A 25,806-nucleotide genomic window follows, 5' to 3' on the forward strand; every position below is an offset into this window, starting at 1 on the left:
TTCTAAAGAGCAGTTTTATAGTTAGTGTCTTAATTTTCACCTGTCAGAAAATTAAAGCTAGGGAAGTCAGACATAGACTTCTCAGTTACATCCATGAAATCACAGGAAAGTGTACACGTAGAAGTTACAGACTTAATGGCATATTTTTTGAAAATACTATCCCGGAATCATCAGAAAGAGTCATGTTGTCCAAACCTAATCAAGTAATCAAAATTATGTCAGAAAAAAATAATCTATAAAATACCCTAAAAACATGTAAACTTGGCCTATATTTCAGATCCCTTGCAAAATGGAACCTGAATTTTTCATCCATTTTTGGTGGACTCTTTCCTGTCTAACCCGAAGAGTTATGAAAAATTAAACTTCAGCACTTCAGTTAAAAATGTCAAAAAGTAAAGATTCTATCTGCTAATTCCTTTACTCTCAAAATTTTCACTGTACAACGAGTGCTGAGTGCTTTAGAAAATGGTTAATGGTTAAAAATGGTGTCTTTGTAAAGAAACTAGCTGTTCCAAACAGTAGGGTAAAATCTGGTCTCACTTAATTCTGTGGCCATCTTGGCATTGCCTCCAATTTCACTGTATAACAATAATCAAAGCAATCTTTATTCTAGGTGTCCAGTGTAGCAGAGTCTTTAAAACATTATTACTTTTTCAACAACAATAAAAAGGAACCACTAAGTGCCGCTGAATATTCAGCAACATATGAAAGACCAGCAGTTGCTCCTGTTAAGAAATGTGCTGATGATTTTAAAAGATTTTAAAAGAGCAACGCTCAACACTTTTCACACAGCATTGCATACCCACTTCTAGCCTTCACAAAACAAAAGACTTATCACAAATATTCCTAAACCTCCTGACACCTTCAGAAATTCAAACAAAAGACACTCCTCTTGACTGCTCCTCCTAGTAAATTTCAGACACTAGATTTCATTGTAGACAAATGCCAAAGGAAAAAAAAAATCAATCAAACTATTAAAACAACCTACTAAATTTCACCATACAACAAAGGAGGAGCAGTGTGTGTTACATAACTTAAAAAAATGGCAAGACATTATCATAAATCCTGCTGACAAAGAAGGAGCTGTAGTTCTTTGCAATTGGGATCATTACACAAAAGAGGCAGCAAAACAAACGGCAAAAAGGTGCTACTTTAAAAAGACCCTTTTATTTTATTTTATTTTAAATTTTTAAATCCAGGAGTTTTAATACAAGATTTATGCAAATTATGATGAAATCAAATTATGGAAAATGCCAGATTCACAGGACAAATAATCAGATACCCTGTAATGGCAGTGTGCTCCTGACTTCCTGAAATAAGCATGTGTTTTATGATGATTCTTTTCCAACCTTTATGATTCCGTGACTCTTGGCATTGAGCCACTTATCTACATAAGTACTGAGCTCTTTGCACGCACATTAGACTTGAACGAACATCACTTCCAACAACGCAAAGTACCTTGTCTTCACAGTGGTCATTTGGTGGTATATATCATTATCTTGATACAGAAAGTTAAGCAGTTAAGCTCTTATGTTTCAAAATACCCCATAAAGTCTACAAAATATTACTACCATCAAAAATTGACTAAATGAATTAATATTTCAGAAATTCATTAAAAATTAAGAATACTCATTTTTACAACTTCCTAAGTTTAGCAGAATATGTTCTTCCACCAAATTGTTTTACAGTTAATGAGAAGATGGTTATTCCTAAGAAAACATTGTCAGCTTTGGAACTAAAATGCAATTTTTTGTCTTCTCTTCATAAAATGGATTGCATGTATCTTACACATTTTTATAATAGGAACTAATCCTACCAACACCAAGAAATACTAGTATAGTGTCTTGTATTTTGAGCACTATGTATGCTATTTATTTAATAGAAGAAAATTTTCAACATTTATGTTGAATTTTTATGTTCTGAGGCAATCACAGGAAAAACGGTAGCTAAACAGCGTGATGCAACTTATTTCTGCAATTCATGATCTTCTGTTATTTGAACGTGAAGAAACTGCAATGTCTTTTAACCCATTTACCGGCACTAAATTTTGAAAATTCTTAGCTCCAAGAAAGCCAGCTCTAGACCAAACATTTCTGAGAGAAGTTATCACTCTTCATCCCAATAAAGTGATAGTGTACATAAAAGTAAGAGACTAGAAGCCAGTCTTACAATCTGATACTCTACATCCCTTCCCCAATACGAACTCCTATTCAGCATCCAGTTCCAAATGCTATTTTCTTCTCTAGTAGCCCCTTTTGTTTATTTTGAAACCTCACAGAAGAAGACTTAACAAGGCAGTCCACTCCGCCTACAAAACTCCACTAGTAACAACTTCTATCCCTTACAACATCTTAAATTCTTCTACAGATGTGAATGCCCTCTCTCTAAATGTTCTCCCCATTAGTTCACATCAGCAAACTACCAAATTCTGGAGACTTAGCTGTCAACTCTAACTTATTTCTAAAGAAAAGTAGTCTGAACAGGGAAAGGCTCAGAGATACTGATTGTGCCGGGCAACTAATCCTCTGGCTTTTGTATTAAGAGTATACCTCAGCGATACACTTAAGTGCACACATTCATCCCTATGCAATGGTTTTACCCTCCTTTTCCCCTCCCCCTTTCCTCCCCCCTTCCTCCCCCCCACCTCCCGAGCTTTTTTTCACACTCATAAGAGAGAAAAAAAAAATCTGAATACACTTCAGAAGAAAAAATTACCTATGCTGCATGAACCCATAATGGCAGCAAAGCCATTTGAACATTTGAATGCCATGAGATAAAGAAGAAAGTGGAACTCAGAAAAAACATGCCTAGGTGCCAGCACTGAGGAGTGAATCAGTGTACACGACAAAGGAGATACGGACAGAGGCATGCCTACTGCTGGTTTTGGCTTTTATATATCCCTAAGCTTTTGACAATGATTGAGCAGACTAACCTGGGGAACCCCAATTCTAAAACAAACAAACAAACAGAAATAGACAATTCACAACTGTCATCTTGCATTGTCCATTATGTTCACAGACAACTTTTCATTGAAAATTTACAGAAGCAAACGCTTACAAAAGTAGCCATAGAAGAGATTCTTAGGAATTAAAAGAAAAAAAAAATACCCACAACACAAGAATTCAAGGACACTGATCCCACCTTATCCAACAACCACGTGAAATTAATATTATCTGTATTGTAGATAGTGCTAGTGAAAGAACAAAATACTTCTGTGTCAGTTGAATAAAATGTACTTGCAAAGAGAATATGAATAAAAATAGTCAGGATAATTTCTACTGCTCTGTCTGCAACATCAATAAAACCATCAATTACATTTTTAGACTGGAAAAACTACAAATTGTTGAAGATGTAAAGTACTATTATGTACTTAACTTGATGAAAGCCTCCCGATTGCTGACGAAAACATACTATAAAGATATAAAGAACTTTGGTTTTCCTATATAATTTTGTCCACCTACAGAACTTCCAGTTTTCATTCTGAACGGCTGTTGTATTTACCTCTTTTCAAAAATGATGGTACTTCAGGGGGATGGGAAATAAATGCCGTTAAAAATCTTAAAGATCAAACCCAAAGTAACTAGCTGTAGCAAAACCCAGCTTGCTTATCTTTTGCCAGATTGAAGGACACCACAGAAAGAAAACAGGAGAGATTTCTTTTTTCTTCTTTCCTCCCCTTTAGAAGTACTAACAACTTTTCTCTTCTTACTTAGCCACTAAAGGAGGAAAGTGATAATCCCTTTGAAATTCAGCACTTAACACCTATATGGTAGGTGATAATTGCTGCATTCCAAAAGGATTAGCACAGTGGAGCCCACTTTACAGTGAAGTCAGACTATTCTAAGCAGAGGAAGTTTTGCTAAAATCATGCCTACCCAGGGAAATTTGAAGTTTCCCACTGGTCCTGTGTAGACGAGGATTTGGTAGCTTCAGACTTTTTCCAGCATGTCTGCAAAAAACTGCCGAAGAAATCAACTAGTGTTTAAAACAAAAACAACAGACTTTCTGCTCTAAAGAACCGTGTTCTAAGCAATAATAGAATAGGAATGTTCTTACAGAAGTTCACACTTATGTAGTCTAGATAGCTTGTGAGACATGTACAGGTTGTCTAGGTCTTCTTACAGGTAGATGAATACTTCCCTCACCATTATCACTGGGCAGTGCTTCTGCAAAGTAGTGCTTGCAATTAACATAGTTGTCAGTAGTTTGGTACCATATCAGAGCCCAGAGGTCTGAGCGATGCTGTCAGTGCCTGCACTGCTACAGGCAATGTTCTCTATATTAATGTATACTCCACTATGATGGAGGTAGAGAAGAAAAAAAAATCCCCAAAGAACACAAGAGGTGTGTGAGTGATGACAGTCAAAAAAAAAAAAAACCAGAACATTTTGGGGTTTTCTCTCCACCTCACTCAATCATCAGAATCTTCTCTGGTTTTGCCTGAATTGCAGGGTTCCTTCTCTTGGTACTGCTTCCCACAGACCAGGAGATGTATTGGAACAACTGGGCTTCCGCTCTGTGTACAAGCCAGATAACCAGGGCATGGAAGATGGTGCACACCCAAGCCCTATCTTTTCAAGCAATCAAAATGTGGCATCCAAAGGCCAAAATCATGCTGTACCCCAGAGACTGACCACATCTGATCTACAGTAAACAGCAGACCAATGTGCCAAGACTTAGTAAAGCAGATTTCCAAGAGAAAGGAACATGGCTTTCACTGCATTCATGCATTTTTCTTTTAAAGATTTTACATCTCCCTTCATTAGCGCTGATCCCACTCCTGTTTTCTCCTTTTAAATATAGTGTTAAAACTGTTGTGCAATCAGTAGTTAATTTCCAGGGCTAGGCTCATGATGCTGTAGTTAGGATGCAGGACAATTTCATGGCATGCAGGACTATCATGCATAAACATGAAGGCATAGTTCCCTCTCTCCCACCATTACTCATTTCTGTCACTGTTGCCCGTTCAGCTAAAACAGCACAACTGCTGATGAAAGCATATGGTGAACTGTCTTCCCCAAAAGATCAGGGTTAATAAAAACAATAGTGCAAAAAGTGGGGGAGAAGGTGTAAGTGGTGAGCACTTTTCACCTAGACTTGACCGTGTGCAGAAAATGGTCACACAGTTGTAATAGCATAGCTGTACAGGAATGTGACTGTGTGCCTGTAAGAAGCAGAAGAGGGGCAAAATTCTCCAAACCAGCACCGCTATCAAACAAGGCTGTAAAAGCACAGCCTTACTTCTACAGAAAGACAATAAACAAGAGAGATTGTTTATCTGAGTAAAAAGTATTTTATCTGATTCCTTTACCTATCATATTTATAGGATATATTTATTAATACATCACCTACTAATATATGTATTTATTCCATACTTGTTTTTCATTAATTTTCTATTTACCATTATTTCCTCACTGGGCACATATGAATACTCCAGCTATTGATCTCTGCTTGTGTCACCAGAAGAATAGCTCCTTTCAGTACTTCTAGCCAAATGTCCTTTACTTTAACAGAGGAAAAAGATCAAGAAAGTTTTAATAAGTTAAGAATCATGATTTTTTACTTTTATTTCATTTGTAAAGTACTCCTTAAGTTTCTGTTTCACCACTGTGTAGCCATTGCTAACGAAAGGAGCCTAAATCAAGAAAAGCTGGCAGCTGTAATGTCAAGATTGTGCCCTCCTTATTACTGATACTCCTTTCTGCACACCCCTTAGATCCTCCGATCATCATATATGGCATATAAGCACTTAGGAATGATGTCAAGGAACCTACCTAAACATCCAGGCAACTTTTAAAACACTTAAAGTGAAGATAACTCCAAACAGCCAAGTAGATTAAAAATGGTGACTGAAGACAGAATTTTCTCCCAGGCAAATTGCCAACATTTTTTGAAAGGTAAACTCAAGCTTTTAATTAGCATGAACACTCCTCCCTGTGAGCATTGCCACTGCCTGGATCATCTTAAAAAGGAATAAAAATGGCATCCATGACTATGCTGTCGAGCTTAGATTTCCTGCAAGCACATCTGAGAAATTACAAATCATTGCCTGTAAGAAGAACCATGGAAGTTGAACCAAAGGTGAAGAAATTTTTAAAAAGCAAATAATGCCACAGACAAATTACAGAATTGTAAAAATTGATAGAATCACAGAATGAATATAAAGTGAGTAGGAATAACCAAAACACATTTATAACTGGCTTTTTCTCCACATTTATTTTATTACTATTTATTTATTTACATTACTATATATTTATTTACATTTATTTATTACTATTTTTTATTAGTTGCTCATCCTTATTATTCCAGTTCTGTACATTAAAATCTCTACTAACAAAGATAAATCAAGGATGATTAGTATCTCTCGATTTAACTTCCCTTCCTCCCACAGTTCAAAATGAAGTGAAAGTTATCCTCAGCATGGCCTGTCATGGCGGGCAGTGGTCCAAATCAAGAAAACTGGGTCAAGCATCTTTGAAAGCTTGTGTTATATGCTCTAGAAAGCATAATTATTTGTTTCCAATACAATACTAAGTTTCACACATCAGACTGTAATAATAATTTATTCTGAGTGCAAAATGAATATGCAAATGATGAAAATAATGTATGTATTACCCCCTTCTCTGAAATGATGCCTATAATATGATTTTTTTTCAATTTCTGTGTCCACTGCACCATTTTTATAATTATTATTAGATACTCCAGGGCATATGTTGTGCTGGTATACAGCGACTTCTCTGGTGGTTGAAATCATTCAGCCCGTGGACTTGTGAATCACAAAGCACCTACGGCTGAGCAAATCCTTGTACGACACATGTCATGTCATATCTTATTGCTTCAATGCAACCCTTGCACTTCTACCATATCACCAGTAGCGAAACACTTAAGTGCAGATGGGCAGAGCGCTGCTGACATCACACCCCCTGGAACGCAGTGCTGCAAACAGAGCCTGTGCTGGGGCTATTAAAAGCGCAAGCCGTTTATCTCTGGGCTGGGGACTACTCTGGGTGAGTAGTTACATTTGGTACCAAAGCGTTCTCAGGCTTGTCTCAACTTAGAGTGGCTATGTGGGTTTAGTAATTCCCAGCAGCCTTTTGTAGGTGTTTGAAACCAGTCTATAGTTAGCTGAGCTATTCATTTGCATAGCAAGGGTGCCAATGACTTACTACATCAAACATTCCTGGGAGGTGCCTGGCCAATAGCAATGGCTAAAACCAGTGCTCTAATCAGTGTTGAAATCATTGATAGTGCTGTCTATCCACACTATGACAGACAAAAGCTGAAATGTATTAAACATAGCAATCCATCATCCTGCAGATGGGAAGCAGGAGCCAGCAGAGTTCAGACGGAGTGACTCCCGCTGCTAACAATGGCTGAAGTACTGACAGTTCAGTACTCCTCCTTTCCTCCTTCCTACTCACCAGACTTTTCTCCCAGCTTCATAAGAGCAATAAATGAGCAAACAGCTCACTGAAGAAGAAGGACTCAAACACTGTAGACTTCTGGATAGCTATTATTCTAACTCAGAAGGCCCATAAATTAGCCTTAAGAAACATCAGTTCTCTTCTTAAAAAAAAAAAAAAAAAGTTATTACATGAAGGGGTTGTGAATTCAAGTAAATAAGAACCAAAAAAAAACAAAAACAAAAACAAAAACCACCAACAGACCCTAAAAATGTTAGGTGCATAAATCTCATCTGAATATATGAGATGCTTACAAGTTAAATATCTAGCACCAGCAGCTGGAGAAAAGTAAAAAAAAAAAACAAAAAAAAAACAAAAAAAAAACAAAAAAAAAAAAAACACAATAGTTGCTCCAAATGAAGAAGTAATTTGGGTTGAATACATCATTATTTTAACATCAAGAATACAAAGCTTTCAAGTGGAGAGGAATGACTAGCAGATTTTTACAGAAAAATAAGTCCTGAACAAAGTAATGCTATTTATGAAAGTTGATTTTTCTCTCCTGACTTATTTCTTGTAGGACATATGAGTCACACAATATAGCCAAAGGAAAAAACCGCAACTGCTAACACCACATTAGTAAAGTATAAAAGGGAAAGACACTTTTCTTAGCATTTCAGCCTTGTCATTTCCAATTTTCTGCTCTTTGGACATGCTTGTATTCAAATTCTGGAACATCTATTCAGCATATCAATCCTAATTAGACAATCTGGGTCTGGAAAGGATGAGAGCTGGGTCATTTGCATAATTTAATCATAAATACTCAGTGATACATATTTCCAAATGCATTTGTACAATTATCTTTTCATCCTTGGGGCAATGGTATTAATATGATTAGGCAATATTTCTGGAAAAAACAGACAAGTATGCACTCTTTTTAACTGCAGCTTAGGGCGATATGAAAAATTAATTAATTTCTGAAGAAAATCAATTTCTGTACGTGACCACATTAGACATTGCTAAACCAAGACACAGAATTCTTTCTCAATTGGAACATTATATCATTATTTTCCAAATTCTGATTGTTATGTGAATGTTTCAATAATAAAATTATTAGATTATTTAAATTATCTTAATACATAGGCATGGTAAAATAAAAAAAACATGTCACTCTGACACTGTGTCTTAAAAACGTATTGTTTGACCAGTCAATAGGAAACCTTAGCATTTAGTCTGAACTCATCTTATGTGATCTTTTATTAATGCACATTAAACCGATTGAATTCAAGGACAGCAGGAAATAATTCAGCTCTGAAAACCAGAGCAGAAAGAAATAGGACCACATTAACCTAAAGTACTTTAAAATTAATATAAGGTTGCTTCCTTGTTTGTTTTGCTACAAAGAATTAGATAAGGTGTTCCTTCAACAGAAACACACTCATTACAAAAATGTTGTGACATATGTGGGATACAGCCAAGCACCCAGGTGGCTAATCTTATTTTTAGAAGAAAGATACTGCTTTGTATGTTAATTGGTGGAAAAAAAAATACATTTATGATTTTATATGTACCATCTTTATTTCTTCTCAGTCAACAGAAAAACTAGAAATTACTGCATGCAAATGTTCAATATTCATTTAATTTGCATGAAGGTGCTTGAACAATTTTTTTTATTCTAACAAGCTCATTTTTCATGCGTTTTGTCTTTCATCCTAATCTAGCATCTGTCATTCCTTTTTGAAGTTATTATCGGCCCAATTCCCTCTTGGACATGGTTGCTGGGTGACCGGTATCTTAGCACCCACTTTGACAGGAACAGATGTGAATCTGATCAAGAGATTTCCCATGAGTACCTGAAATCACAAACAACTTTCGTGAAAAACAAACAGCCTCGCTGTCATCGTCCCTCTCTCACCCTCCTTCCTTCCCCTTCCCCCACTCTCCCCCTCCCCCCCCAAAAAAGAGTACAAGGAAGTTGGGGAACCGTTGTTCAGTGTCATTAAAATGTATTATGATTTTGCAGGTGCATTGCCTAGATGTGTTCTTAGCTATTTCAACATTCAAACAGAAACTCTTGAGTTTAAGTTATAATAACTATCCTTTGAATACTTTGAAAGATGATTGTTCATTTTGAAGGTCACAATCTTCTAAACATTCCCATGTTTGACTTGTTTTAGTCACCTGAATGCTCTCATTTAAATCAGTGAGATTATTCATGTCAGTAAATTTCACATGCATCCAAGCATCCACAAGTTGTTTTATAAACCCGTAACTTACATTTTGATTATAAACAATGCTCTTTGATCACTCCCACACTTGGTCGCTGGTATTTATGAAACTCCTCCTGCATATGAAAAATCTGCTAGGTATGCCATGTGGGTTCCAATACTGACAATGTTTTAGGACATGCATAATTTTATCTAAATTGTCTAACTGAGATGCTATAGTCAACAGGACTCCTCACAGAAACCAAAGTTTTCTTCCTGCTTGCAGGATTAAGACTTTTATGAACAACCCAATTTCATAGTAACTACATTCCTTGCTGTGCATGTGATAAGTAAACATACAAAGAAGCATGGTAATTTCTGCTATATTCCTCTGAAGTAAACTCAGAAATATACAAGACACAAGTGAGAACTCCCAAATATGACTGTATTTCTCAAACAAATATGTCTCACAAACTATTTCTTTGCTGAGGCTATGCTGAGGCACAATCGATGCCTAGTATTTGCATGCTAGTGTTCAGTGGAGAAATGATCAGCAAAACTCAGTCGTGTTCTTGTAGTAACTTTTTATCTACCTATCTTTCTCTCTACTTCTTTTATCTACCATAGAAAAGAGGTGATAAAAGGAGATGGAGGTAATCCGTTCTTTCAGGTATATAATAAAAACACAAATACCTAATTGCAAATGAGCATCTCTGCTGCAACAATCTCAGTCCCACATCAAACACCAAAGCAAAGCACATTTCTTCTTGCTTGCTTTCCCAGACACTACTCTAAACACAGTCTCACTGAGCAAAGAGAAAAGAAACATTTGTAATCCAAATGAAAATTTGATCATACACATGTGGATTTATAAGGCTGTGTAATAGTAACAATGGGCAAATTTGCTTTAATATGCTGTCAAACAACCTTTTACTTTTGTCTTTTCACTTTGTTACCCTTCAGCATGTTCCTTGCCCTATAGCCTCAGGGACCTTTTCCCTACTGCTACTGTTGGGGTTAGCAACTCTGCTTTCTAGGCCAAGAATCCTCTGTATTTCAGTTTTCACAATGCCTAATAAAACGGAACTTCCATGAAGAACTGTACATTTTATCTTCAGTTTCTTCAAAATCAAGATTGCTGTGTGAGGAAAAGATGGAGAGGAAGGAGAAAGGGATTGTTTGGATTTCAGAATCCACAGATCTGTTTTTTTTTTTTTTGCTTCATTTTGAGTTGTTGTTTTATGATTCAACAGATAACAAATTATTTTTTTCTCTCGTGTTTAGATGCAAAGAAAAGTTAAGATAAACATTTCAATCACAGTGAAGCATTCATTGCTACTATAGTTGATCTTAAAGATTTCCCTTATTTACCATGGAAATCAGAAAGCCTTTAATGCAGATGAAAAACTTTATTTGTAAGTCAAAATCCTTAGCCTAGTCTGATCTAAATTTATTTTAGATACAGTATAATTAATGTAACTTTTACATAGCTTATGAACAACAGAACTACAAAGGAATAGCCAAGTTAAGTACTGAAGAAAAATACCTAACCTTCAGAATGCAACTGAACCCCTATCTTCTATTAAAAATCATTTAGAAATATTACCATCTCTATGTCTTAGGAAAAAAAAAAAAATCCCCCTCTACCTGCTCCAGATATCAGCATTAAGCTGCTGATAGTCAAACCTGTTGATGACATCAACAAAAACTGAATCACTGAAAGCAAAAGGCTGACTTCAGAAAAAAATAAAAATAATAATAATAAAAAAGAGCTTATGGATCGATATGAGCACTTCTTTGAGGTGAATTAGAAAAGGACATTATGTACACATTTATAATAAATACATAACAGTAATAAGTAATTACCATTTAGAAGACCTGCCCTTCACTCCACCAGTCGAGTGAAGCAAAAGATGTGAATAACAGTCATATGATGCCTAATGAAACAGCCTGGATACCCAGACCAGCAAAGTAATGAATAGCTTAATACAAATTGTTCTGGAAAATTCACCAGTGGGAAAAGCAAACAAATCTAGTAAACAAATATCATCTTACTTGATGTAATACACTCCTATTCCCATTTCTCCTCTTCTGATCCTTTTCGCTAAAGCCAGAAATGACTAAAAACTCAGGATTAGGTGAAAGTGGGAGCAGTATTTCCAAACAAAAGACTATTTTGCCATATCTACATTGAAAGATAGAACGTATAGAGTTAGGGATCATCAGCTGAACTGTTTAGTCGATCTAAAGTGTTAAGATGTTATATAAGAAAAAAAAAATCTATACTAGATGAATAGTATCCAAATCTGTTACTCATTCACTAGAAATAGGTAGACTTATGCAGGCAATTAATGCCAGTTTCAGCACTGAAAGTGCCTTTCAAGGATGGAGAAGATTCCCTGAGAATAGGAAATAGTTTCCATGAGAATGTGGAAGTGGGGCCTGGAAGGTCTGTAGAGCCACTATGGGATAGTAATTGCCGAGGCAAACTTTAGCTGAACAGAGCACTCAGTTTGTTAAATAAATCAAAATGCAAGCTAATTCTAATGTTGATGTAACCGTATAAGCATATAGTTCAAACATACATATTCAGAAGTATTAAGGATCCTTTCCCTGTCCTTAGGGGCTCACTGTTTCAGCTCAATCTGTGTACTCAAAACTGGTGCTACACTGGCAGATACCCTCAGACACCTTAAGCACTATATCAGCTCACAGAGTGGGATAAGCACTCACCCAGCTTAGAGTATCTAGAGTTCTAGCTCACACCAAAGTACTGAAAGGCCATGGTAACACCTACTTGTTACCTTGATTGATTCACAGAGGAGGCCTGAACACAGATTTTTCATATCTGAAATGTTTAATTTGACTGAGGGTCATTTTGACCAAGGGGCAGTTTGGAGGAAGTTTTCTTCTTGTAAATCTGTATTTTCTGTAAAAATTTTCTGTAAAAAGGCATTGGGTAAGCCTTTTTGAACCTTCAGCTACCTTGTCCCAAGTCCCTGATGAGCAGCTCAATCATCCAGCTGCAGAGTCAATCTCTTATCTATAGACCATACAACACATACTGACTATAGCCACTGGGACTTTGTTTGCAATTCACATGCAGGAAAACAAAGCTTAAGTTACTAAAGCCAGAGGAGAACTCATTGTTTGAGGAATTAGCCCACATTGAACAAAGTCTATAATTCAAACTTTTTGCAGCTTAATTATATTGAGAATCTATTAGACATTTTAAAGAATTAGAACACTGAATTGTTAAATATTCGGCACATGACCCATACCTAATGTAAAGTAAGTTTCTAAAAATGTCCTTAGAAAAATTTAGTAGAAAAGTGGGTGTAGGGAGGAATTCAAATGTGACCCATAAGGCCCCAGTATTTAGAAATGAATTGGGATCAGTTCATTTCTTTCCCATGGGGTAACTTGTATAAATGTAATTCTATGGTTTCATAAAACCAGGTCAAGTTTCTGTCCCTTGAGGTCGTTTGGCAATTTGAAGCATGGCAGCACTTTTTCCTGGCTACAAGTTCAAATCTGCATGCATTCTGGTACTGTGAAAGGAAACGATTAGTTGAGCTGGAAAGATATATCCAACCCAATTACAGCACACCTTCCATAAAGAAAAACACTTGCATGGGTGAAACAAGATTCCACAAAACAATATTTATAACTAGTTGTTTCTTTTCATTTAAGCTGATGAAAATGCTTGCTTTTTTCATCTCTAAAAATAAATATCTTTCTTTCAGCAACTGGCACACCAAGCAAAAGAACAGGCAACCTTATCGCATAATTGTGCCAGTAGTTTTAACTGACAACATCTTTCTTCTTCAATGTCTAAATGTTTTACACATGTAGTCATACTTCGGAATATTTGTGAATACATGGATGTTTCACAAAGCATTTCATAATGATTATTTTATTACCTCTCATGATATAACTGTATTATTCTAATTTCACTAATAAAATATGTAAAATAAGATGCCACAAGACAAGATCACCTAAGGGGTCACTGGGAAAGATGAAACGTATACTTGGCAGACCAACAACAGCAAAGCCTCAGCAGCAGAACTAAATGCTAGGGAGATTCCACTCCTTCATAACAACCTCAGATCACCGTGTTTAATATTTTGTCCCATGCAATGTGTACTAGAGTATCTCTGCAATAAGGCCAGAATGATATTGGGTTGATTTTGACCATGCAGCTGAGCAACACAAATCACCCTGTAAGGGACTATGGTCCTTCCAGCTCTATTAAGACTTCCCCAGCCTATATAAAAGGGTTTCTCAGTCAGCTCCACATCTTCTAAATTCACACACGCACCAAAGTACAGTAGACACAAAGGACTGCCCCACCTCAGCGCACAGACAGTCTGACTTCTAAAGGAACCTCCCCCACAGGGACAGATACTGGGGGAACTTTTAACTATAGATGCAAGAGGAAGGGTAGCAGACAAGAAATTCAGGGTCTTTAAGCAAATGGCTCTCCCATCACGTTTAAATCTGAGATCTACATAGTATGGAGCTGGGCTTCTACCGAAGACAAATTCCACCCTTTCCTCCACTCCACTGAGACAATGTTACAGGAATTGTAGCATTTTTCTGAAAGGAAAAATCTGTGAAAAGTTATTAATTCTCAGCCACATCCCACCTGTTGGACCTTGAGGTGGCATCAAGCCAATCCAACAGCTGTGGCTATAGCCAAACATCTCTACTAAACACCTCACCAATGACCCGTATAGGAAATGTTATGACTCCTTTAAATAACAATTTGATACATGCTCCTGAAACAGATATGTGGTGTTAAATTACTCTAACACATTTTCCTCATAGTTTCTCAAAAATGTTCTTTTTACATAGCTAGACTTTAAATTGTCAATTATTGTAATAGGAATTTCAATTTCTACTACTATCTTTGTTTTTAACATCATATATTAGTATCAATGTAATTTTGAAGAGAATCAGTAGAATCATAAACCACCTATAATAGATGATAGTATAAGAAAAATTATTTATTAATATTCTGTGTTTTTATTTTAATCAGACCTAATCAAAGCTATGTTGGGAAAAGGAGAAGGGAGAAGGAAAGGAAGGAGGAGGGGAGAGGGAGAGAGAGAGCAAGGGCAAGGTCGAGGAGAGGAGAGAACTAGTCCATCAGTCTTGAGTGATAAATACAGGTGCATAGAAATAATAAAGTCCTACATGTCATCAGCAAAAATAAAGTCCTACATATAATCTGAACTGTAGCAAGTGTTCTAACAAGAGATAGATAGATATATAGATAGATAGATAAAGGGAGTGAGAACACATGACTTTTCATTTGTATCAGTCTACTATATGCTTAATTCCATTTGTACTCACCCACCCCATCTTTTTGCTGTTGTTTTAAGCAGAAATTTAAGGAAATCGAAAGCAATTGGAAAATGGTTTAATTTCCTTCCCACTAAACTATCAGTGACTATAAGAACTAAAACATTAAAAGTGACAGCCATGGGCACACATCTCTAAGTGCCCATCCCCTTAAAATGAGATAGGCTTTTTCTGTTCTACAAAAATGAATATAAAAAATCCCAGCAGGGGTTATAAAGCCATGGTTCTGATACTTATACTGATACAAATTCTGATACTCATTCATACCATCACTCTAATTTCCTAAAATTATGTAATACAAAAGAATGCAATACTCATAAAAAATGTTTAAAAATGCAAAATGAATCTCCATTTTACTATTCTATGCAACAAGTGTAATTTATAGGCCACTAACTCTAAAGCATTTTTAATGCTTTCAAACCATCTGTGCAAATGTAAGACAGTATATAGTAAGAGAGCTTTCTACCAAATATATGAATTGATTCTTTCACAGAAAAACTTCCAAGTATATTAACATTTGCTTGCTTTAAAATATATATGTAGTCCATTGAAAGCAACAGGACTATCCACATTCTTAGAGGTAGGTATATGTTTTAAAACCACAGCATTTTTCTTCTAACGTAAATAGGTAAGTACTACAGGTGACCTCCAATACAAAAAGTTTTTTTTACAGCAGACCAGGAGACTGGAAACATTGTGTACTTCATAAAGACAGATAACACTAGTATAAACATATACATATAATAAACATTAAGTTTATATTTTGACTACATTTGAGAAAAAAAAAAAGTATAATTAAAAAATATAGATATTTAGTAATGTCTTTCAAAGAACACTAAAACTATTAATAAACCCTGCCTAGGTTTATCAGATATAAATGTAATCCATTGCTAATACATCTCTTTAAAATAAAGTACCAATAATCTGAGACCTGTAATTTTTTGACCTGTACGTAAAAATCATGATCTAGTTCCACTATTAAAAAAATACACCTAAGTAAGTATGAGAACAAAATGAAATCAAGGTTACAAAAGATGTAATTAAATACTAATCAAATATATATTGCCTGTTCCCTTTATAGTTTACTTTTCACTGCTAATTTCTTTTTGATCCCTTACAATTATTTTATGTAAGATGAAAAATCAAAGCATTTCCCAGAAGTAAAAGATTTTAAAAATAATTTCTAACATACAACAATTTGTATATACAAGCATATTCTGAGACATGTTCTGAACAACAGCTTTTTTGGCCACATCTAAAATGCCTATTACATGTTCTCAGTACAACATTATTAACAAATGCTCTAACATGAACATTATTCAGTTATGAACTTGAATTGTGATGTTGTAATGCGATAAACATGTGCCTGTCAATTACGCTCAAATTTTTGCAACAGCCCCACTTACTCCTTCCTTCCCCTTTCTCCCCAGCCCCATTCAACTCCACTATGTATCACTACTATTTTAAGTTGTCAGCAAGGTAGTGTATTTGCATACCTATGTACGGCCCTCAGTTAGTAATACATTTTAAGTAATACATTGAAAAATAAAAATACGTCTAATAGTTAAGATATTTTTCTCAATATTTTTAGTATTACCTAAAATCATGGTAACTAAATAAGTGAATAAGAAAACTAGTTTGAAAGCCTAGCTTGAATCCAAGCTTATTTTAGATCAAAAGGAACATAGAAGAATTTAGGCGTTTGGCTGCTTTAGAGAATAATTCTATAAAGTCTAAGGATACATAAATTTTTTTGATTATAACATGCTCTTATCTTAACGTAAAAGGAGATCTAGCTAATGTGACATGGTGAACCAGGAAATTTTCATTACATCTGTTTCTGAACTATAGATAATTTTAGACTTTCAAAAGACACGAAATCTCACTCTGATATTTGTAACAACAACATATATTTCTTTTTTCATACTTAAATAATTTTCTTCTTCATAAGGAAGATGTAAATTACACAGGATGCAATGAAAATATCTACCGTAAATTAGTTTTGTAATCAACAGGGTACCCTTAAAAGGAAAAATGAACAGAAAGTTATGTAGGTATTGCTCACATGGGTAACAATAAAAACTTTAGCCAGCTTTATTAAATCAAAATCATAAACATTAAGAATATTAAAAAACAATTTGTGACTGTTTTATAAAGTTTCTATTTTTTTCCTAATGAATTGCTCAGATACACACGATTTACAGTATCTTTCCATTCAGTTCTGCAAATGGTATTGTATGTATTCACACACCTGCTGCAGAAAGATGTTGACCTTAAATATCACAAAACATCATTTAAAGCAATGTGAATTGAAATACAGTTTGTGACCCATTTCCTCAATCACAACACTTACAGGCACTTTCATTAGTTTTGGTAAGTGTATCCTGAACTGCCATTCAGAGTCCTTTTAATCCGAAGAGACCAGAGGAAAGTCACAGAAGAGAATATAAGTATACAATATTTACAAAGTTATCCTTCCCCAGTGTAGTTTTGCAGCTCATCACTATCTGTGGTTTAGAGTAAAAAATTTGAAATAGGGACTTAACTGTATGCTCAAAACTGATCCTTACTCTCATGAAATTCAGTGACAGCATTTTTGCACTTTATGCTGTGGAAAACACACTACTACTCTTTTTCTTTTTGTCCCATTAAAAAAAAAAAAAAAAAAAAAAAGTAATGTTTTAAAACATGGTATCATAGTATTCACAGTTAACGAAAAAAATCCATATTTAATAGATTACCCTTCAATATTCTGCACTGCTTAAGAAATGAAACATCAGCAGTTCTTACAAGATGTCCCCAGCTGAGCACTGTAGCAGATAAATAAGCAGAACATAGTGAGTTAGGGGTAAAGTTATTTCTTGAAGCAAACTGGATTTTATTACTTCAAGTCACAGACATACCTTGATTTTAAATATGAAGATTTTGGTTTATGCTTCAGGATATTTGAAAATAATTTAAGTGATAATGGAAAAAATAAAAATTCTTCCTTAATGCACATTGGAGAAATTATCTATATATGAATTAACTCTCTGGATCGTAATAGCTTTTTGCAGATGACTCTTCAACTCTACCATTTAAATACATATTTAAGCAACTAAAAATTTACTGTCATTTCATATTATGTCAGTCCACATTATGGTGCTGTTACAGTATGCACATTTAAAGATTATTGAAAAAATTACTGTTCATGTGCAGTACATAATTTGCAAAAGGTTAATAACTATTTTAAAATAACGAACGACATTAACTTATAATGCAAAGCAGATGCCCCAAATGTTGTTTTTAAAACAAAACATATTTAACTTACAAAAGAACAAAGGGGATCTAAATCTAGTCCTGTTTCTTAAAAACAGACGTTGCAGTTGTTTTGGACCCTTGGTTTGCTGGCTCATACAATTTTGAGAAAAGTCAGTAGTTTCTGACTACTCACTCACTGTACTATCCTGTAGCCAGAGATGCATTTTTACAGCTCAACTCGTAAAGCTCTTTCACGAAGTGGTGATACTAGACAGGCTGAAAGAGATTTACCTGTACCAGGCCAGCAGAGACTGCAGTAATAATCTAATATATCTATGATGTAGTCCAAAAGGAAAATATTCAAATTCAATATAGTGTATGAGAATTGTGTGCTTCACATGCAATTCACTTCAGATGATGAATCACAGTGATGGGCAAAACCAGTCGCACGGAATAATCTAGCAGCAGGAGAAAACAGAAGAAATCCTAAAAGGCAGTCAAACAAGCATTACCATTTGCAACAGGCATTCAGAATACACTCCAGATTGAAGAATCTTAGGCACGCAAGGAGTAAATGACATTACTTCGGGCCGTGCTGATCAATTGTTGAGAAGCAGCAGCTCCAGAGGCCGGCTGCAGGTGCGGGTGCTGCCAACAGGGGGCATTTTCCGCGGGTGCGCCCGTCCGCGCCCCTGCCGCCGGCGAGGGCTGGTGCTGAGCGCAAGGGAAGGCTCGGCGAGTTCAACAAACAAGCATCGGAAGTTGCACTGGTAACGTTTTCAGCAGACATCAGGAGAGTGAAAACAAGCGCCCCGGACAGGCTGAAGAGCCTCACCCCAAAAAGGGAGCACAGGCCTAAATGTGAACTTAGCATTCAGGCAGAGGTGGAGAGAGATTGTGGAAATAGAAAACCTATTTATTTGCTGGCAAGTATATTTCACTGTGCTTTCATATAGTCCATTCTCTTAAGTAATGCTGATGCAAAATTGACAAAAAAAAAAACATGCACTTCTATATAAACTTCTATATGAGATTTCTTAAAAACAAAAACAAAAACTATCAATAGCTGTAAGACAAAGGAGGAGTTAATCAAATTGAATACTTCACAAAAAAAAAATTAAAAAAAAAAGTGAATCAACCAGGAAGAAATTTATCTGTGCCCATCACCACCAGCCTTTCCCAGCCCTGCACACGAACAGCACACGCAGCGTTGCACAACGGACTGCGAACATTCACTGGGGAGAAATGTTCCCTTCCTCAAGTATCAGATACTGGGCTACTGCCAGCAACTAAGTATCAGATTAAAGGGATAAATAGTCTGTTCTGTTGTAGTAATTATGCTCCAAAGATCTCAGCTTCTAATTTATAATATTTACCAATAAATAAATGCCATGAGATGGGTATTAAAGTTCTGTTATTGCAAGCGGCTGAAGTCTTTTAGGGGTTTTTAAGCCTGAATGAGCCACCTCTAAAGCTTTTACTCCTTCTTTATGGTTACTACAATTTATCCTCTGGCCTTCCAGAAGACTTCTTTGCTTGTAAAACCTACCATATTTCTGCTGATTATATTTTACTAATCTGCGGCAAGGGAGGTCATCAATATAAACCACAGATAGTATATATATGAAATTATTTGCAGCTGCACTTGCTGACCTGTTTAAAACATCTATGATCTGTACTAGCCTATCTGGGTGAGATACTCCTTTAATTAATACAAACAGGAGAAAAACTATGCAAGTGTGCAGTATTCAGTAAACAAGCACATGCCAGGTCCACATAATTTGAGAGAAGAAGAATCTAGCAAAGAGAGACTGTGTAACTGCAGTCAGTGTAAACCAAGCTTTGGAGAGAACTGTTTTATGTCCAGCATCTTTCCCCTCTGCACTCAAAGTCAATTGGGTTGTTCTCCAAAATTTGTAAACAGCTTTCAAACAGTGCAAATAATTCTCTGTTTTAAGTATGAATGTCAATGAACTCATTCAAATCATCTTCAAATGTCAGCAAAGATTAACATATCCTGGCCACAGGAGGGAGGTCAGAAGAAAGCATGCTTTTAGTTTTTAATGGGCATGATCCAAAGCCAGTCTAAGTCTATGGGAAAACTCCAGGAAGGGACCAGCATGGAAAAATTCCACAACAAGTACTCGAAACACAAGAGACCAGAACAATCTGGGATCAATAGCTTCCAGGTCATTAATCCTATGCAGGTGACATCCAGCGAACAGTTCACTACTCTGTTTCACGTACACATTCAAGAAACCTGACTCGATTGGGGTCTAATAGCTTTAAATATTTTTCATGTTTTTCCTTTACATTTCTCCTATTTGTTTGGCATATGGCTTTCTAGCATCCCATTAATGTCAAACTGTTTAATCATAATGTAGGCTAAATGCACAGTTTGCTATTTCCTGGATTTCTGTTTGGTGACCAATGCTTTTTTTATGGAGAAAATAAAAGCAAAGGTCAGTATGACCAGAAAAGAAAAGTCATCTTCCATAACGGAAGACTATTTTTCCAGTGAACTGATACAGAAGCCTAATTTAGAAAAAGGTCCTTTAGTATCATGTTATTATTAGTAGTATCACAAATAAACACAGAAACCAATTCACTTTACAGACCTCCACATTAAGCATTCAATAGAAAATCCCTTGGTCTTTTATTGATTTTTGTTTTATTGATTTTTTTAAATAGCAATATCACGGTTAAAATGCATCATTTTGGTGAAACACATCTAAAACTTTTCTATCTCGAAATAAGTTATTACAAATTATTTCCACAGCAACTGGCAACTAAAGATTCAATCCATTTAAAGAACAACAAAGTAATGGCTTTATTTGGATGCCTTTTTTGATTAAATAACGTATTAACCTTGATGAAGCTTTCCAAAAAGGGATTAGTGTATTCAAGTGCATCAGCTGATTATGAGACAAATATAACAGTGATAAGTTGCTGGTTCGAAATTTTTGAATCTGATGACTATAACAATTTAGCCGCTAGGATGGAGTTGGCTCTTACAGCTCCCATCTCAACAGCAAGTGTCCACCCAGGATACAAAAAGACATCACCCAGATAAAGTACACAGTAACTGAGAGTCTGGAAAGGTCACGTAAATCACTAAACCAAGTAGACAAAAATATCCTACATAAGTACTGTACAGTCAGATATAATTAAAAATAATTAAATTGTGAGGAAAGAATCAGAATGAAATGTGTTGGAGGGGAAACCCTGAAAGTAAATACAGTTTTATGTTCCAATGGTATCATCCATTTTGACCAAAACTCACTGACCCACTTTGCTTTATTTGTCTATACTGTAATAATACATTTTGCATACCTATTGTAAATCCTTTCCATTAAGTTATTTGCTTAATGGATGCATAAATACGTCTACTACAATTACGCTTTTTAAGGGTCAAACCCTATCCACTTCTGAACCCACTGCTGTAATTTCTACTGTGCTGGATGATAACACAGCAGACCTCAGAAACAGTTGAAACACAGCCGATTTTGTACTGTTGACACGATCAACCCGTGTTACAACCAGGCTGCCAAACCCTTTCATAACCCTGCCAAGTCCAGGAATTGGTGTCCCTGTATTCCACCCTGCCCCCCCTCCAAAAAAAAAAAAAAAAAAAAAAAAAAAGTTGATCTATTTTTTAATTTTATGTGTTGAAATTACATCTCGCATGATATGAGCATGGCAAACTAGAACTGGTGTCACTTTGTTTTAAGGACCAAATCTTGAACTCTTGCAGAGGTGTTACAGGTTAGATGCCACACAGAGACATCTCTTAAGATCCATGCTGCTTCCACATGAAACAAGGCAGGGTTACCGATGCAGCTACACTTATGTCAGAGCTTGGAAGTTACTCCAGGCTGTTTTGTCTTGCTGCCCCGAAAAACAGAAACTTGAGCCATTAGTCTAGCAACAGGCAGGCTTTGCTCTGCCTGGCTCAATGCTAAGGAGTCCCAGCTACCCTCAGTCGGGGGGGGAAGAAGGGAATGCCCCACCCGGCCATTAGTAAGGGGAATGAGCACGGAATCACACGGGGTTAATTCTCCACGTGCTGGCTGTTGCTGCACCTTGAAATCCGACGATGAGAAAGCGAAACGAGCCGGGTCTGCCTGTTTGCGCATACTGAAAGTAGCATGGAGACTTTGTCTTCAGCCTCCTCACTGGAGAGCCCTCCCTGCTGTATGAAGTTCCCAGCACCCCTAAACCGGAGCCACCCCCAGCTCCCGGCGAACTAGGGGGCTCAGCTCTCCGGGTCACAACACTCCTGCGACCCCTTTTCCTGATCGAGCCGCCCCAAACCCTGTAACCTACAGATGGCGAGACACCAGCCCCCCTCTTTAGCCCCCGCTTGCAAAGCAGGCAGCTCTCGCAGCAGGAATTTCCTCTTTCGCCAGCTCCTTCTCCCCGGTCGTTGTCGAGTTTGGGGCTTCCCTCCTCCTCCTCCTCCTCCCCCCGACCCGCGGGGTGCGAGGGCCGGGCAGCCCGGCGGCTTGCGCGTAAACTGCGCGCCCCCCCCCCACGCTGCGCGGTGCCACGACTCAGCCTGTCCAAATCCCCCCCCCCCAAAAAAAAACCCCTCCTGCTCCCCCCCGCCGCCCCCCATCCCCGGCCAGCTCCGAGGCGCCGGGCGTTGCTCGCACCTGCTCCGGGGGGCCCGAGCCCCCTCGGAGGGAGGGGGGGGGGCACCAAAAAAAAAAGAAAAAAATAAAAGCGCCTCCTCGCCGCCTTCCCGCCCTCTCCCCTCCTCTCCCTCCCCTCTCGCCATGTGGCAACTGCCCCCTCGCCCTATACAAAAGTGCACGTGCCCTTTGGGATGCGTGACAGCGGCGGATGGCCGAGTGGCCTTCTTCCCCCCCCCCCCCCCGGATAGGGCTCTCCGCCCGGGAAGTGCCCCGGAAGGCAACGATTGACGCGAAACCCAAGATCGCCCCCCCCCCCCTACACACACCCGACCCCAAACCCAGGACCGCTCCCCACCCACCCCCGTGCGCCCTGCAGGCCGCCTTCTCCCAGGGCTGTGCATTTTAAAGGGCTGAACTTGAGGAGGGGGCGCGTCAGAAAACACTTTGGGGGGCCCTGCTGCTGCTGCCGCCGCCGCCCCCTGCCCCGCACCCTTCGCCCCCCGCGTAAACTGCGCGCTGCGCTGCGCAGCCCCCGGCCGCCCCGCCGGGGGGGGGGGGGGACCAGAGGATGGGGGGGGTGAAGGGGACAATGACAGGGCGACAGTTGCACGGCGCGGAGGGAAGGGGGCAGAAACACCCTTTTCTCCGCTCTCCCCGTCCCACCAAGAAGCAGCGCGGCCGGGTGCGGAGCAGGCCGGTGGGGTGCCAGGGCAAGAGGGGAATGGGGGGAAAAAAAGAGGGGGCGACGGCATGGGGCCGCAGGACGCCCCCCTACCCCCCCAGCAGCGAGCGGCGGCGTGGGGGTGGGACGGGGGCGGCGGCTGGGGGGGGATAATGGGACAGGGGGGGTGCTTCGGGGTGTGCGTGTGCCTTGCGGCGGTTACCTGGCGTTGGTGCAGTCGTTGTAGAGGGTCTCGAAATCCTTCCTGGAGATGAGTTTGCAGCGGTTGACCCCGGGCTGGATGGCCCCCAGCCCCCGCAGGATGCGGACCTGCTCCACGTTGCAGACCACGGGCGTGATCTCCAGGCGCTTCAGCTTGGTGTAGACCGTGTGCAAGCCCCCCACCAAGTGCTTCAGGAAGAGGTCGAAAGCCTGGGGCAGGCAGATGAGCTCGCAGCCCTCCACGGTGAAGGAGGCCACTTTGGCCCCCCTCAGATCCACCATCTTGCACTCGTTATTCTGGGGGGTGTTCTCCACCGGGGATGGGGTCGAGTACACGGGCTTGCCGGGCAGGCTGCTGGCCGCGCTGGCCGCGCTGGCATTGGGAGCGGAGGTGCTGCTGCTGCCGCTGCTGCTGCTGCTGCTGCTGCTGCCGGTGCTGCTGCCGGTGCCGGTGCCCAGGCTGGGGCTGCCGCCGCCGCCGCCGTTACCGCCGCCGGTGGTGGTGGTGGTGGAGGTGACTGTGGCCGCCGCCGCCGCCGCCGCTGCGATGGGCTCCGGCCGGAATAGGTTTGTCCCCGAAGCGGCCGGCGGGGGAGCGATGGACGGAGACGGAGAGGAGGTGGCCGCCGCCGCCGCCGAGGAGGAGGAGGTGGTGGTGGTGGTGGTGCAGGCGGCAGAAGTTGAGACCGGAGGCTGAGGGGGGACCAGCTGGGTCGGAGGGATCAAAGCAGCCGGTACGGCCATGGTCACATATACGGCGGAGGGGGGCAGGGGGAGGGGGGAAAGTTCCCACACACACACGCAGGGGAAAGGGGAAAATTAAAAAAAATAAATAAAAAAATAAAAAATTAAAAAAAAAAAAAAAGGAAAGGAGAGGAGAAGGGAGGAGGGGGGAGAAGAAAGGGGGAATAACCCCGGATCAGGTGCTGCGGCGAGCGAGAGAGCAGGGGGCAGAGTGAGAGAGAGAAACGCACAAAGTGTCCCGCAAGTGGGGACGGAGGAGGAGGAGGAGGAGGAGAAGTCCGCTCCGGGCGGCGGGGCTGGGGCCGAGGGGAGGGGGGAGGGCAGTTTCTTTTTGTGGTCCTTGCTCTAGCACCACGTTAAAGACGAAGGTGAAAAGGAGGAGGTTTGAAGGACTTCGGTTCTCTCTGGCAAGTACATTGATCAAAGATTGAGAGGGGAATGACAGAGAGAAAATGAGCTGGGAAGTGCAGGCTGCCGCCGCCGCTCGCCGCTCGCTCGCTCTCTGGACGAGTTGTTGTTGTCACACGGTGCGGAGGGGAGGAGCTCCGGCAACTTGAAATACCCTTTGAAGCAGCAAAAGGCTCACTCACTAGTATTAACCCAAATTATCCAACCAGGAACCCGGAGCAGGGAAACAGAGGGAGAGAAGTCCCTCTACCCCCCCCCCCCCCTCTTCAGGAACCGTTAGATTACATGTTTCATATTTCACCCCACCAGAGACGAGATGTAATTTTCCCAGCCCTTTCCAGCAGTGGCTTGTCAACACACTTTGTGGGGGAACGCCGGAGTCTCCAGCTTCCCCCGAAGCCGTCGGAAGCGGGGCGCTGCCCGCACACCTTGCGGCCGCCCCGGCGGGGGCTGGGGGCAGCGGCGGACCAAAGCGCGAGGCTCCGGACGGGTTTGTCCTTGTCGCTCCTGTCGTCCTCCCGAGCCCCCAGCAGCTGAGGGTCTGGGGGCAGCAGCGCCTTTGTTGCGCGTGGGGTAGGCGGCAGCGGGGCAGCGCAGCCCCCGCGCAAAAAAAAAAAAAAAAGCGCAGCGCGGCGACATCTAGGGGGGGACACGGGGGACCGGGTCTGGCGACCGTATCCACCGCGAAAGGGGAGGGGATGGCGGAAAACGTGGCCGGAGCGACGCAGGAGTCACTTCGGAGCGAGGCGCGGCGCGCAACAGGTGGCCGCGCAGCCTGCGCCAGGTAGCGCGGAAAATGAGCTGCTGCGCTTGCCCACACATGCGCAGTCCCTTAGCCCTGCTCGGGAGCCCCGCGGTCTCAGAGCTCCCTGCCCACCGCCAAAGTTTGGGATGGAGTTCTGAAGGGGAATCGTGGC

At 39.9% G+C, this 25,806-nt stretch overlaps 1 protein-coding gene across 8 annotated transcripts in view; it reads right to left on the minus strand.

Moving 5' to 3' along the window:
• Positions 1–25,370, minus strand: part of DACH1 (dachshund family transcription factor 1) — a 375,913-nt gene extending 350,543 nt beyond the window's left edge. For 3 of the 8 annotated variants that reach the window (XM_084510838.1, XM_084510840.1, XM_084510841.1), the window contains exon 1: positions 23,739–25,370. In XM_084510838.1, coding sequence (XP_084366964.1) covers positions 23,739–24,481 — 743 coding nt within the window. In that variant the 5' untranslated portion in view covers positions 24,482–25,370. The remainder of the gene's footprint in view (positions 1–23,738) is intronic. The other 5 variants (XM_084510839.1, XM_084510842.1, XM_084510844.1 and 2 more) reach the window with 3 other exon arrangements.
• Positions 25,371–25,806: the final 436 nt, after the last annotated feature.

This window comes from Aythya ferina, assembly GCF_964211825.1.
Source record: "Aythya ferina genome assembly, chromosome: 1".
NCBI lineage: Eukaryota > Metazoa > Chordata > Aves > Anseriformes > Anatidae > Aythya > Aythya ferina.